The following is a 13,725-nucleotide window of genomic DNA, read 5'->3' on the forward strand; positions in this document are numbered from 1 at the left end:
AGGGAGCAGGGTCATTCTACTGTCCTGTGATTAGGCCCCAGTCTTTCAGTAAGCCTGAGTCAGGTATTCCCCTTCTCCCACATCGAAGACTAGAAGGGGCTGAAGTTGGGTATTTTCTTTCCCTCGGGTCAATTAGGCTTTGGTAAAACTTGAGTGGTTACGCTCTGGTAAAATAGTTTCCTTTGAGGCAGGCCTTCCTTGTTAAAGAGAACAGAGCGCTCTGGGTGTATTTCAAAATGGTTACTTATCTCCTTTTACTCTTGTGAAAAGAGGAAAAACCTCACCAACTCCTGGGTTATACATCCCATACTTTCTTGCACGTGTAGTCACTGGTATTTTGTGTGTGTGTGTGTGTGTATGTGTGTGTGTCTTTCAACTGTTGACCAGGGCTCAGTGCAATGATGACTATGCATTATCTGCTTAATTTTTATTCAATTCATTTAACTACTGTACAACTGCTGAAACTAAAGATTTCAACTCAGTGGAAATCTTTTACAACACAGTGTAAATGATGCCACAGCAGAATTGGATTCAGATACCATAAAAATTAAAATAAAGGAGTTACTACCTGGGGCACTCAAGGATCGATAATACTAAACCTTTGCCACAGAGATGACTTGGGCTTAATATTTATTAGAAGACATCTCCTCTAAGCCAGTGGTTCACCAACCCCAGTACCTATCAGGATCACGTGAAGGGATGCTAAAACAAAGACTGTGGGGGAACCCCCTGGGTTTCTGTTACAGTAAATCTGAGGTGGAGCCCCCACATTTACATTTCTAACGAGTTCCCAGGGAATGCTAATATGATCACTGCTCTAACAAACCAAGTAGTGTCATCCAAATACAATTTTAAAGCTTAGAGGGTCTTTTAAAATATAAACTAGTTGTTGTATCTCTGAAAGAGTATCTATCACACATAAAAACAAACAAACAAACAAACAAGGTTCTACATCAGATAAACAGGTCCAGCAGACTAGCCTGTTTATGAATCTGAAACACTTCAGGCCTTTGAACTGTTTCCCTGTTTTAGTTATTCTCTCCTCACTTCCAGATAAATACACCTCCCTTGGTTATTTGTCATCTTCAGCCAAGACTCAACAAGTTACCTTAGCCTTGGGTCTTGGGTCCTAAAACAAGGAGGTCAAATCTTCCACCAGGACCAAACTTTAAAACAGCTGTCTCCAGCTCAGTGTTAAGGGAGTTTTCAATTCCAAGCTTATCTCTTGGGAACTAAGGTGGGACACAGCTCATCAGTCCACAAAACCCTACTAAGTGCAGCTGGCCCTTGGACAACGCAGGGGTTGGGGTGCCGACTCCTGTGCAGTCAAAAGTCCTCATCTAACTTCACTGTCACCCTCGGTATCTGAGGCCCTGCATCTGTGGATTTAACCAACTATGGCGGGCGTAGTACCACAGCATGTATTTACTGAAAAAAACTCCACATATAGTGGACCTATCCAGTTCAAACCCATATTATTCAAGGGTCTACTACTACTGTATACTCAGATATGAAAGGTTACTGTACTATGTAGTAGTCATCTGCTCAATATTTTTAAAATGAGGGACACAATGGCTCTCACTCGGGATATACATCACTTTTTAACCTAGATATACAGAAGATATTTGAGTAGAACTAAAACTCTAAATACATGATTATCTCAGTTTCATCAATACAATTTCTCAAAAAAATAAAATCAACTGCTGTTAAGTCCTCTAGTCTGTAAAATGCAGCATGAGTTTAATAACTTGTCTGGGGAGAAAATTACTGCATTAAATATATCAAACACAGAAACATTAATATGTAGGAGGATAAAAAGTACCTCTAAGAGTGTAGCAAACAAAAATAGGATTCAGTAGTGCCAACTGCGGGATAAGAAATAAAAAGATGCAAAAGGTGTTGCCCCTAGCTTCAGAGAACTTGTTGTTAAAGCAACATAGGAAAAAAAAATTAAGAGTGATTAAGTGCTTAATTGTACAGATCTCGCAGACTTGCCACCAGTTTGTGCATTCAGTGTGGGTTCCTTTTACTTTTTGATACTGTGTTGTATGAAACCCTTTTTGCCTCTGGAAAAAATACGAGGTCATGAAAAAGCCAATGTGGACTAGGGTGGCTAAAGAATGTTTCCTAGTACAATGACTTGAACTACGACTTCAAAACAGTTACAACACGCAGAACTACAACTTCAAAACAGTTACAACATGATTAAGTAGGATTTGGAGACGGGAGTAGAGACGCCACAAAAGATGGGAAGCAGGAATGAAAGCAGAATCACAAAATAAAAGGCAAGTAGTGAAGTGCCTGCTGCACTGAAGTGGAGCTGAATGCTGATGAGCAGCAAGAAATAGGGTTGGACGGATTACAGGGGGCTAGATTACACAGGCCTTTGAAACCCGACAGACATCTTTAGACATGATATGGTGGGCAAGATGAAATTACTGTAGATTTTTAGACAGGAACTACATAAAAAAAGGATGCTTTAGAAAACTTATTTTGGCAGCAATATACAGCATAGTTCAGCAGGGGGAAAAGTCAAGAGGCAGAGAGCCGCTATTTTGCTGCTATAATAATCCAGGAGTGAGATGGTAAAGCACTGAGCTATGGTCTTGGCACTGGAAATAAGAACACAGGGAGAAACTTAAGTGACAAGACAAACTTGGCAACACATTAAAATATTGGGCATGAGATGAGAGAGACAAATCAAATATGAAACCCACATTGCTAGCCTGACAGAATGAAGAACAGTGGTATCTACTACCAAAAACCTAGAACAACTGGAGAAGCAAGCAAATGGAGGTGGCAAGGCATCATGGCGTTTCACACATCATTAGTGTGAAAACGCCAAGGTGACAGTGGTTGCAACCTGTATACTAGTGAATGAATGAGTAGATGTTGTTAGGGCTGTCTCATCAACCTATCTACTTCTTGACTTTAGCAAGGAAGTAAAAAGGGAAAAAGAATGGATGGCTGAGAAGTAAGTGTTTGGATATGCACAATTAGAGAGCATCCAGAGGAAGGAAGCAGAAAAGATAAAACATTAATCAGAGGTAAGTTCCCTGAAAACAGGGATCCTGCATCCTTGCTCATGGAATCCCCAGTGCCTGGCAGGGCAGCTGGTACCAAGGTGGACCTCAAAAAGGAATGAATGATAACTTCCAGGGTGTGAAGGAATCATAAGAAGAAGAAAAGTTAGAGATATAATGAAAGATAAAGACTGAAAAAAGGCCAGAGTTGCAAAAGCAGGAAGTCAGACTGCAAGAGCTAAAAAGGACAAGACAGAGAAAAGACCTGATGGAAAGACAGAAGCTAAAGGGAAGAGCAGCAGGGTAGACACGGGCATTATTTTACTTGTTTGGATATTTTTCCGAAGTAAAAATAGTGCTTGCTCATTTTTTAAAAATTGGAGAATACAACAAAGCAGAAGGGAAAATGATGTCTAAGTGCACAGTTAACACTTTTAGAATGTGTATTCACTCTTACTCCACCAAAAATATGAGTGGGCTTACATGTAACAGGATAATAACTGAGGGACTGGAGGGAGGGAAAGGGATAAGGAAAACAGTACAGGCTGGGGTAAGATTAGCTAGCAATGATTGTTCTATTTCTTAAACCTTTCCTTAGTGGTCAGAAAAAATAGTACTTTTCTGCTATAATTGTTTCTATTGTTGAGAGGAAAGATTTTTGCATATTGGTTCACAGCTTGTTATTCTTCCTTCATTCACTCACCTAATAGCTTTTTTTCTTATGACTGTGAATGAACACTTTAGGTCTCTGAGAGATCAACTGTTTGTTTTACTGCAAAACCTCCCAGGTTCTTTGCTGCTGCTTTAAGGAACTCCTAAGCATGTACCAAGTCACAGGAAAAGCAGTCTGTGGAAAAGAACAGTTTGCTGACAGAAATGAAGTATATGTTAAAACAAATTCCCGAAATATGCAGACACAGGTGAAGCGGAAAACAAACTGCCTCCAGTAATAGAAAAGTACATGTTAGAGGTGCCAAGAAGGAGAAGCCAAGATAAGGGCTGAAGGAGGTACATGAGGGACCCCATATTAAACATTGTGATCCTCTTCATTCACTGAGTCAACTCTGGGTATCTAGTCCCCTTTCAAGATTGCCATAGGAACAGTTCTGGTCCTCTGCCTCAGTTCCACCCACCCTCATCCTTTTCTTTTTCATTATCACTTTCATTCTTGCTTCTACCTTTGTACATTAAAATTTAGATGAAAGGATTGTGACTGGTGATAACCCCACTCCTCGGTCAAGCAAATTTTGTCCTAAGCTCTAGTTATTCTCATTACTGGCAAGGCATACTGTCATCAACGACTCTGAACCTAATTCTTGTTCTTGGGAATAAAGATCTCCCAGCAAACAAATTGTTCAATGTATCTGGACCAATAGTTCATCCCCTGATTTTTTTGTTAAGACCACAATCCTGAATTTTGCCAGTAAAAATGTGTCCTCCCTGAATCCCTCTCTCATCTAATTCTGTATTCGTTTATACCATCAATTATACCATCACTGCATTTAACAAAATTTACTTCTGTTAAATTCAGTTGATGAGGCATACAACTACACACCAAGGGGGAATATTTTGAAGGCAGAGCTAGAGCCTTATTACTTTTTAATCTTCCTATGCCTATATGTAGTAGACATTAAAATAAATGTGTACTGAATTCAGTTTTTCTTGACCACTTCATTCCGTGAATACAGGATTAGTTGTTGACCTTCTCACTTCTTTGAAACTTGTGTGCACAGAATTTGCCCAAACAATGCTCGATAATTTCTCCTATTTCAGAAAAAGGGATCATGCATTTAATAACTTGACAGTTAAATTTTTATCACAGGTTGCTTATATACAAATGCAATTAATAGAACTAATGAATGCAATCAAATTAGTGAAGTAATTCACTTACATTTATTGAAGCATCTTGTTGGAATACATTTCTCAACCTTCCAGAAGCAAGATATCACTGAAGTGACACTCTTATCCAGTTACATTTAAAAAATTTCATATACACTGCAAAAACAATGCCAAGTTCTTGGCTACCCCATATACAAATAATATTTTACTGTCATACTGTAAAGTATTTATTATGCAGTGATTGCTTTGTTTCAAGTATATTCAGTCTGTGAATTCCTATAAACTTTACATATTGGAAAATGAAAATGTTTTGTTTAAATTTAGTAAAAATTCACTAACATGGATTCATCTCAGGTAAGGCCAGTGTAAATTACTGAAAAAAATTAATTTATACAACTCAGATCATTCTTCCCTGGAAATTGGAAGAAATTTCAAGAAAGCAGTGGCATATGAGTTGGACCTTAAAGTTAGACACCCATATTAGCAGGAAAAAAGAGAAGGGTTTTCAAGGTAACAGGCAAAAAGACCAGCACAGGCATAAGCAGAGAAACAAGATAATGAAAGCAAAGAAAAAGGGTTATGGATAATACAAATTTAAGTAGCCACTTAATACAGTAATCCCCTGTTCCCAGCTTGTAGCTACTTAGCAGCACAAGGTGATCAAAGTAGGAAAGCTGCAGAAAAATAAAAAGAACACAAGTAAAGAAAGCAAACCCAAGTGTTCTCCATGCTTGGTTTGTGTCCTAAAGTTAGGTACCATAGATGGCAACATCAAGGCTCGAGGGAGTCGCCCTCCAAGATAACCAATAGTTCTTATGTTTAACATATAACAGTATTCAAATTCCAAAAATGACAGATTTCAGAAAGAAAAGGGGAGGTCGTTACAGGGTACATGTATCATCATTTCTACTCCCGTGCCCTTGGTAAGCATCGCTCATCCATCAGACTTGTAGCATGCAAGTTCACACCAATTTGTGAATCCTGCATTGGAATGAGTGTAAAAGTATCCCTTACTCTCCAAACGCAGACTATGAACAGGTTCAGGTAATTTTTTTTTTTTTTTATTTTAAGGTAAGACTACTTGGAGGAGATGGTATTTCACACTATATGGACTCTTGCTTCCTACAATTCCAAAACATAACTGATTGGAATCTGTCACTCTGTCCTCTCACTCTTCAAATTCAGAAGCCAAATAGAATTCAAATAGCAAGGATTATCTGTATGTTTTCAGTGTGTTTTAAGATGTGAGGAATATACAACCTCACCTCCCACACAGCTTTTTGTAATATATACAGGAGCTACTGTAATAGATGCCTGATAGAGGCATTGTGCTTAATTAACCAAACCTCATTGTCTTCTATTACCTCTTATGAATAGGAGGGATATAGTCCATGAAAGAGAAAAAAGTAAATGTCTCAAGATAGAAAATTTAAAGCACTTTTTAAAGTTTTTGTTCATGTAACTTAAGGTTAACCACTATGTTAATCTCACAGTCAGCAATTAAGTGCATTAAGGCCTCAGAGCTGATTGTTCCTTATTATCCTGCCCAGGGCAGGAAGATTCTTCCTCTTTTGGTCCATGCTGCTCACCTGAACTTTCAGAACCCTCAAGGAAGCAGAAGAGAAAGCAACCTAAAATAGCAAATGTAGAGAAATTTGTGGAAAAGGAGGCTCTGGACAGAGTGGTTTAGGTTGGTCAGAGGTATGGAGTAACCATCTTACTGTCCTGTTCTTTATGGTACTTATAAACAACACTGTCACAACTACGAATTAAAACGTCTATCCTCGATGAAGAGGAAAAGTTGTGAAGTTCAACTCAACATTAAGTTACTCTGAGAAGAATACACACCTTTCTTAATTACATAATCAAATTTACAATATAATATTCACTACTGCCTTAAAATATTACATTATTACTGTAGGAAAAAAGTTCCTATGTTAGGTGCTTAGAAGTATTGAGTACCTCTTTATAAATTAAACAGAACAATCACATAAATAGCCCCCTAGTGCAATCTCTCAGCTAGCAACTAGTAAACTCCCCAACAAGAGGGATTACTGCATAATCTTACATATTTTTGCATAATCAACTCCTCTAAGAATACTTTAAATGCAATACATGCTCAATAAATGTTTGCAGACTGAATCTCACACAACAGGACTCTTGCACAAGGTAAGAATAAGTGAATAACACCTTCAGGTATTCTTCTTGGCTAACACCCAAGGAAACACCGATAAAGCCCAATAATCTGTCCATTGAAAACATTCTGCTGATTGCTGGTTAATTCTGTTAGTCTTTCACCATATTTATGGTATGCTTTATTATTTGCTGCCAATATTAATTTAGTAACAGTGCCACAGAAATTTACGTTAAAGGAACTTGCAAGGTCATCTAATACAAACCTTTCTTTTTACAGACAAGGAAACTAAGGTTTACTTCTCCCACAATTTACGCTTTTGCACTTGTCACCTCATTCTCTGGTCCTCTAACTGAATAAAAGAGATTTTATTGCACATTTTTGCTTAGGTTAGTACTACAAATAAATGGGCATTCCTCAAATGCCAGTCTCTAGGATTGTACTTTGTGTATAGTAGGTACTCAGGTGAGTACTTACACACTGTTTTTGCTTAAACTGTTCAAATCTGAGTATATGACAATGCTCATTTTAATTATTTTCATTTGTACAATTTTGGTGTGCAACATTATTCTTCTGTTATAAAAAGTGATTTCACGTAAGTTTTTATTTAAAGCATACCTTTCATAATAAATAAGACACTTCTGTCTTTCCTACCTCTGTGAAGCTCATTTCCTCCAATAATACCAAAAACTAATAGTGAGACAGAAACCAAATCAGTTCTGCACATTACACCATTCAAAACACTTCCCAATGGGGAGAGCAAATTGGTCAATTATTTACACACACACAAAGTCATTACCTAAGTTAAATAAGGCCATAAAGTCTAGGGGCTTGAAACTGCTTAACTTGCCTTTCTGATCAACAGGGAAGACAATTTCATCAGTTTCAGATCAAGGAGGAGAGCAAGGAATTGCCTTCTTTCTGGAATCAGAAACACTTAATGCTGGGATGTATCATCTCAGTTGGCCTCAGTACAGACAAGCAAAAAAGATCCCAAGTCTTTAATACACCTGGTATGGAAGATGAATAAGCTGAACTCAGGGCAGGTAGCATGTCACTAACTAATTAAAATATTCAAAAGCCAGTTGACGTACTAATCAGTGTCTAATTTTAAAGCAAAAGGAACATCCTGGGCTTATGGTTAAAGTTAACCCTAAAGTTATGAGCTTTATAGTAAATGTTTCCCATTGCAGTTAAAGGAACAATAACTATCTATCATTCAGAGCTAATAAATTGCCTGGCCCAGAACCAAGGACAAAACTGAACTACTGAGTTCTATGATAGGGGACAGAAATCAGGACAAATATGGTGTTAACTAAGAAAAACTTATGGATCACCATACTTTGCTCCACTGTAACTAAGAAATAAAAAAGTTTCTAAAAATTGCTCAACTTGGGTTTAAATTAGAATTTAGGAAATATCCAAAATGGTCCAAATACATAATCCTACTTTGATTATAAGTCTAAGTCTCAAATGTACCAGATTCAGAAGCCTGTATGACTTACAGGACTAAACAAAGACAAGGAACTCTGGCCCCAGCACTGCTTCCAGGATTTAATAAATGAATCAGAGGAATCCTATAGCTTCCCTGTCATTCAATTCATCTCTTTCCATAAAGCATGTAGAATAATGACACGTCATATAGGACTGTTTTAAGAAATGGTTTATAAGGTCTTACTTGCAAATAAAGAGTTATAAAAATAAAACTAACAATTGGTAATGACTAATTCTTTTAAAAATCTCTGTATTTGTTTGTTGAGTAAACACAGTATTAGAACATTTTCTACAATGAAACATCAGGGGTTTTTTTTCAATTTCTAAGTAAAAGTTTGTTGTCTGTGACAGTCTAATTTCAAATATGTTAATCACTCTCAACCATGTAGGTATGATTATTCTTAAATATAACTAATCAAAAAAAGGCAGAAGAGATTTCAAATGCAGTTTCTTCCACAATAATTTTATTCTCTCTGGGTTTCAAGTAAAACTGCCTTAAAAAGGAAAAGAAAAGCACTTTGCATATTTTTTTTTTTTTGTCTAAACTAAGTAGATATTCTTTTTTTAAAACTATGAAGACACTGGGAGATAGGAAGAGGGGAAAAAACCTGCTTTGGTATTCTTTTTTTAGGTAACCAAAGAGTGGTGCAATGTAGCTTCAAGAAGTTCGCAGTAAGGTAAGTATGTGGCTTTGTTTTAGGTTGCCAGTATGAGTCTTTATTTAGAAAAAAGACACTAATTACTAGTTTTCTTCTTCTAACGAAAAGTGTAAATTGGAATTCTATTATTTTTATTATTTACAAAATACAAATACCATTTTTGCAGCATATTCAGTATTAAAACACACCTCTGCAAATAAATCTCCTTTCAAGTGAGCAGTATAAGTCACCTGGAATTGTCTACAGAGTGAGAATGAGGAAAATCAAGAAGGGTGCAGGCTTGGTTCATTGGACTTAAGCTGAAGATATTTATAAAGGTATTACACAAATATTACACCACTATCAAGTTGTCAAGTTAGTAACTTTATTTTCTAGAACTCTTTTAAAAATACATTATATTTCCAATTCTTACAAAAGATGGCTTCTGATGTCATTAAATACCATGATTTCTACTCTGAATACTTCATATTTTTTCCCAAAGACTCAGTTAAGGCTTGAAATGACCATGGTCATATTTTTACCAAACAGCATTTTGGTTTAATAAACAGAATAAATTATGAACTGAGATAATAAATAACTCATTGTCCAGCTAAAGGCCTACATCACATACTATATTTATATTTGTAAGATAGGAAGACAAGTACAGACTTGTTTGTGATCTGCAAGTCCAATTATTTAGGAACTATGGTCAACCTAAATGAAAAGCCCATTTGATAATTATTAAATGCCACATTTCCATTTAGTGTAATTTTTAATTCTCATTAGTAATGATACCAAAGGTTGACATAGTAATACAAAATTGATAATCTTCCAAAATATTAGCAAATGATAAAATAATTGATAAAAAGACAGTGTTGCTTCAAAAAATGTGAAATGAGATACCTAAAAACTGCAATCTTATCCATTAGAAGTGATTGTAATTATACAGATAGATAGATAGATACACATATACACACACACATACATACTATTTCTTAGGAGGAGATGGTAGTGAAGGAGTTTTCCCTTTCTAATATCTTTATTTTACATAGTCGCTTGATGAATAATATAAATCCAGTCCACAGGGGATATGAGACTATGTATTAAAAATATTTACTAACATTGTTTATGATCTATCAACATTGTTTATCCTTAATTTTTAAATATAAAGAATAATTTTTGCAAATAGGATTTCTAAAGCTGAAAACTGAATGCTAGTAAGTATGACATTACAATTTCAAAATGAAGACCTAGTTTGTACATTTGGGGACTAAGGGGTTTGTTGCTCATTATTTTTTCAGAGCAAGTATCAAAAACTGAAGTACACTGTACTTCAGAAGTTTTCCTCACATTAAAATCAGTAAAGTTGAAATGGATGTGTAAATACAAATTATGAAAGAATTAAATCACATGACCTACCAAAATGAGCACTCCACTATCATTATTACTCAATCACTTCAGTCAGTTGCCTATACAACTTACTCTTATTTTCAAAATATAAAGTGAAGGTTCCTTACCTTTATTGCTTTTATAATAAATTAAAGTATACACTACTAATGAAACTTTTAATTAAATCTGCCTTTCTTAAAAAAGATTTTAGTCCTTCAATTTGTATTTCCCTTACCTGAATGTAAAAATCAAGGTGCTTAATTCAATTTAATGATGATTTCAGAGATACTGCTGAGAAGGGTGGCGGGCAGGTAGGGAAAATAAACCTAGTTTCTGGAAACCTTGATGGTAAGCAGGAGATAAAGCATCTCTTTCTTTAAATTACAGCTTTAAAAAAAAGGGTGAGAGCATCCATTGAAGAATAAAGTCTTCCGCTCTCCCTCTCCCTCTCCTTCTCCCTCTCTCTTTCACACAAACACACACACACACACACACACACACACACACACACACACACACACACGAGAATTCTATTTATCTGACCTATTCTAATTGTCAAACATGACGACTGTCAACCCTAAAAAATTCTCCTTTAAAATATTTAAACTTCATTTAAAAATTAAAACTGAAAGCAAGATACTCAGCTGCCAACTACTGTGTAGTATGAAACTATTAAAGCCTTCAATGACCTACTTCATATAAGCATCATGACAATATGGACATATGCCAAGAAAATAATGAAAATTACTATGTAGGAAACCTTAGTTTTGTATTTAAAAGTTATCACTATCTTAAAATGTGTAAATACTATGCTGCAATGCCAGTTGTTTTATGATTCATTTATTTTTAGATTGCAATATTAAAAATTAAGAAGTTTTGATATTTCAGTAATCATATTCAATGACAGACATGCAAGATTTCATTTTTAAAAATCAAAGCTTCTTTTTTTACACCACATTTAATTCTATTTTTAAACTTCTATTTAAAGGCAGTCTCTTAGACCAAATTCCAAATATTGCTTTCCATTTTTAAAATAGCACTACAGTTTTCCAAAAATGTCAGTTAATGAAGAATCCTACAAAAATAATGCAAGTTCATGTTCAAAGAATATTTGCAATGGCACTAACAGGAGACAGACTTAACTCAGTGTATTTAATTATTAAAAGACTATCACTAGTCTCTCAGAGTTTAATCTAATAATGAAATATTGGAAATTCTCATACTAGAAAGTACAGGAAAAGGAAAGGGTATTTCATCCATGGTTTCTAAAAAAAGATATAGAAAAAAATGGCAAGCCACTTATTTTAAATTAAAGACGTCTTTTCAAATCAGAAAATCACTTTACAGTGTAAACTACCACCTTAAAATAAAATATCAAATACTAAAGAAACCCTTTCTTCATAATCAATGCAAAGAATAAAATCCCTAGAAGAGAAATTTAATCTCAGAATAAGGAAGGCAAAAACACCCAGAAACAGCAGCTAAACCAACTGAAAGGAAGACACATTAGGTTTTGTGCTGCATGTTAATATTCTTACGCACAGTGTCTGGTGAAAATTCACAATACACTTCTTCCTCCCTGTATGACTGCAAGAAGGAGTAAACACATTTTACATTCCTCAGTCCTAAATTCATGCTATCATAATGCAATAGGACTTAATTTCGACCCATATTTCTCTTATACATAAGTGAAAGACACAAATAACTTATTTATCTGCACTCACAATTGAGGAGGGGGTAAAAGCATTTTTTGACTCCCGAGCCCAGGGGCTGATGCAAAGTCCCCACACCTCCAGAGATCCTAAAAATATGCACCGACTCTGGATACCCACATTCAATGAATGCAGCAGCCTCCTCCTTCGCTCCCCGCCCGCCGCCCCCCACCCCCTTTGCAGCAGAAATGTGCCTGGGCTTTTTTACCCCAGCGATGGAGGATCCTCTTACCAGATGGAGTTCTTGATCCTGTGTTGCAGCGCGCTGGCCTCTGTCCCTGGCAGCCCAGGCACAAGGGCTGGCAGAGCCACCCCCGAGTTGGGGGCGCTGGGGGGAAGCTGCTGATGGGCATCAGGCTGCTGTGGTGGCGGCTGTTGTTGTTCCTCTGCCATCGCTGCTGGAGGGGTGGGAGGGAGGGAGGGAAGATGGGGGCGCGGGGAAGGGTGAGGGAAGAGACGGGGAGGGGAGGACGAAGGGGGAGAGGAGGAGGGGGAGGGGAAGAGGAGGAGGAGGAGGAAGGAAGCTGGAAAAGCTAGGCCTTTACCCCAGGGCTCGAGTGAGTCGCTTTCGCCTGCCGCCTGGGGGACATCACCGGGGAGACCAAGCAGGCTCCTCACGGCCGGGGCGCTTCACCGCGGGAGAGGCATGGCGGCGCCCCTCAGCCCCCCGCCGCCGCCTCCTGTCAGCGGCTGAGGCTTGGGGGGTGAGGAGGGGGCGTCTGAAGACGAGGTGGGGGGGCGAGGCTCCCCCAAATCCAAGAAGAACGGTTGCTCAGGGACTTCGCGGCCCGCCTTCCTTTCTTGCTCCCGGGGCTTTCTACTCCGGAGCCCCGCGCTGCTGCAGCCCCAGGCTCGGCTCCACGCCACTCCCCACGCCGCCGCCGCCGCTCGCTCCCGGACCCGCCGCCGCCGCCGCCGCCGCGGCCGCCGCTGCCCTGCCAGCCCCGGAGGCAGCCCAGTGCGCGCAGCCGCACTGCGGCCCGGCGCAGACGGCAAAACACCTACCGCTTGGCCGCGGGGGGGGCGTGGACCAGTGTGTGCGGGATACGAGCGCGGGCGCGGGCGCGGGGGGCCGGGAGGGGGGCGCACGGGTGCGGAGGGCGGGCGCGGGCCAGCGGGGTCGGGAACGCGCGCCGCCGGGGCCGCGGAGGGGACTGGCCGGGCTGGTGGAGGAGAGCAGGAAAACGAGGGGGAGGTGCTGGCGAGAGAAAGAGAACTTGCGTGAGGAGAAGGAGGAGGAGAAACCAAATTTAATATTTGGCGTGGAAATGTGTTGGGTTTTTTTTTTTTTTTTGTCTTTTTGCATCCTCCAAGCAAGTAAAGTGAAATCAGTCAACATTATCACCCCTTCCCTCGACAAGCAAGGATTACTTTCTCCCTGGGTAAACGAAGAGAATTGAAGCAGGTAAGAGGATAAGCTGACTTTTCAGAAGCCCCCAAAGAAGAACACCCGTTGGAATTAACCACCCTTTAGGTAATTTGGTCTTGAACGGAAG

At 38.6% G+C, this 13,725-nt stretch overlaps 1 protein-coding gene across 2 annotated transcripts in view; it reads right to left on the reverse strand.

Annotated features, from left to right (window-relative positions):
* The window catches only part of RFX7 (regulatory factor X7), a 120,658-nt gene extending 107,743 nt beyond the window's left edge, over positions 1-12,915 (reverse strand). The window contains exons 1-2 of one of the 2 annotated variants that reach the window (XM_074366169.1): positions 12,775-12,915; positions 12,462-12,624 (exon numbers count right to left, since the gene is read on the reverse strand). In XM_074366169.1, coding sequence (XP_074222270.1) covers positions 12,462-12,622 — 161 coding nt within the window. In that variant the 5' untranslated portion in view covers positions 12,623-12,624; positions 12,775-12,915. Of the gene's footprint in view, positions 1-12,461; positions 12,628-12,774 lie in introns of both variants that reach the window. The other variant, XM_074366170.1, reaches the window with a different exon arrangement.
* Positions 12,916-13,725: the final 810 nt, after the last annotated feature.

The sequence above is a fragment of the Camelus bactrianus genome, chromosome 6, assembly GCF_048773025.1.
Source record: "Camelus bactrianus isolate YW-2024 breed Bactrian camel chromosome 6, ASM4877302v1, whole genome shotgun sequence".
Taxonomy (NCBI): Eukaryota; Metazoa; Chordata; class Mammalia; order Artiodactyla; family Camelidae; genus Camelus; species Camelus bactrianus.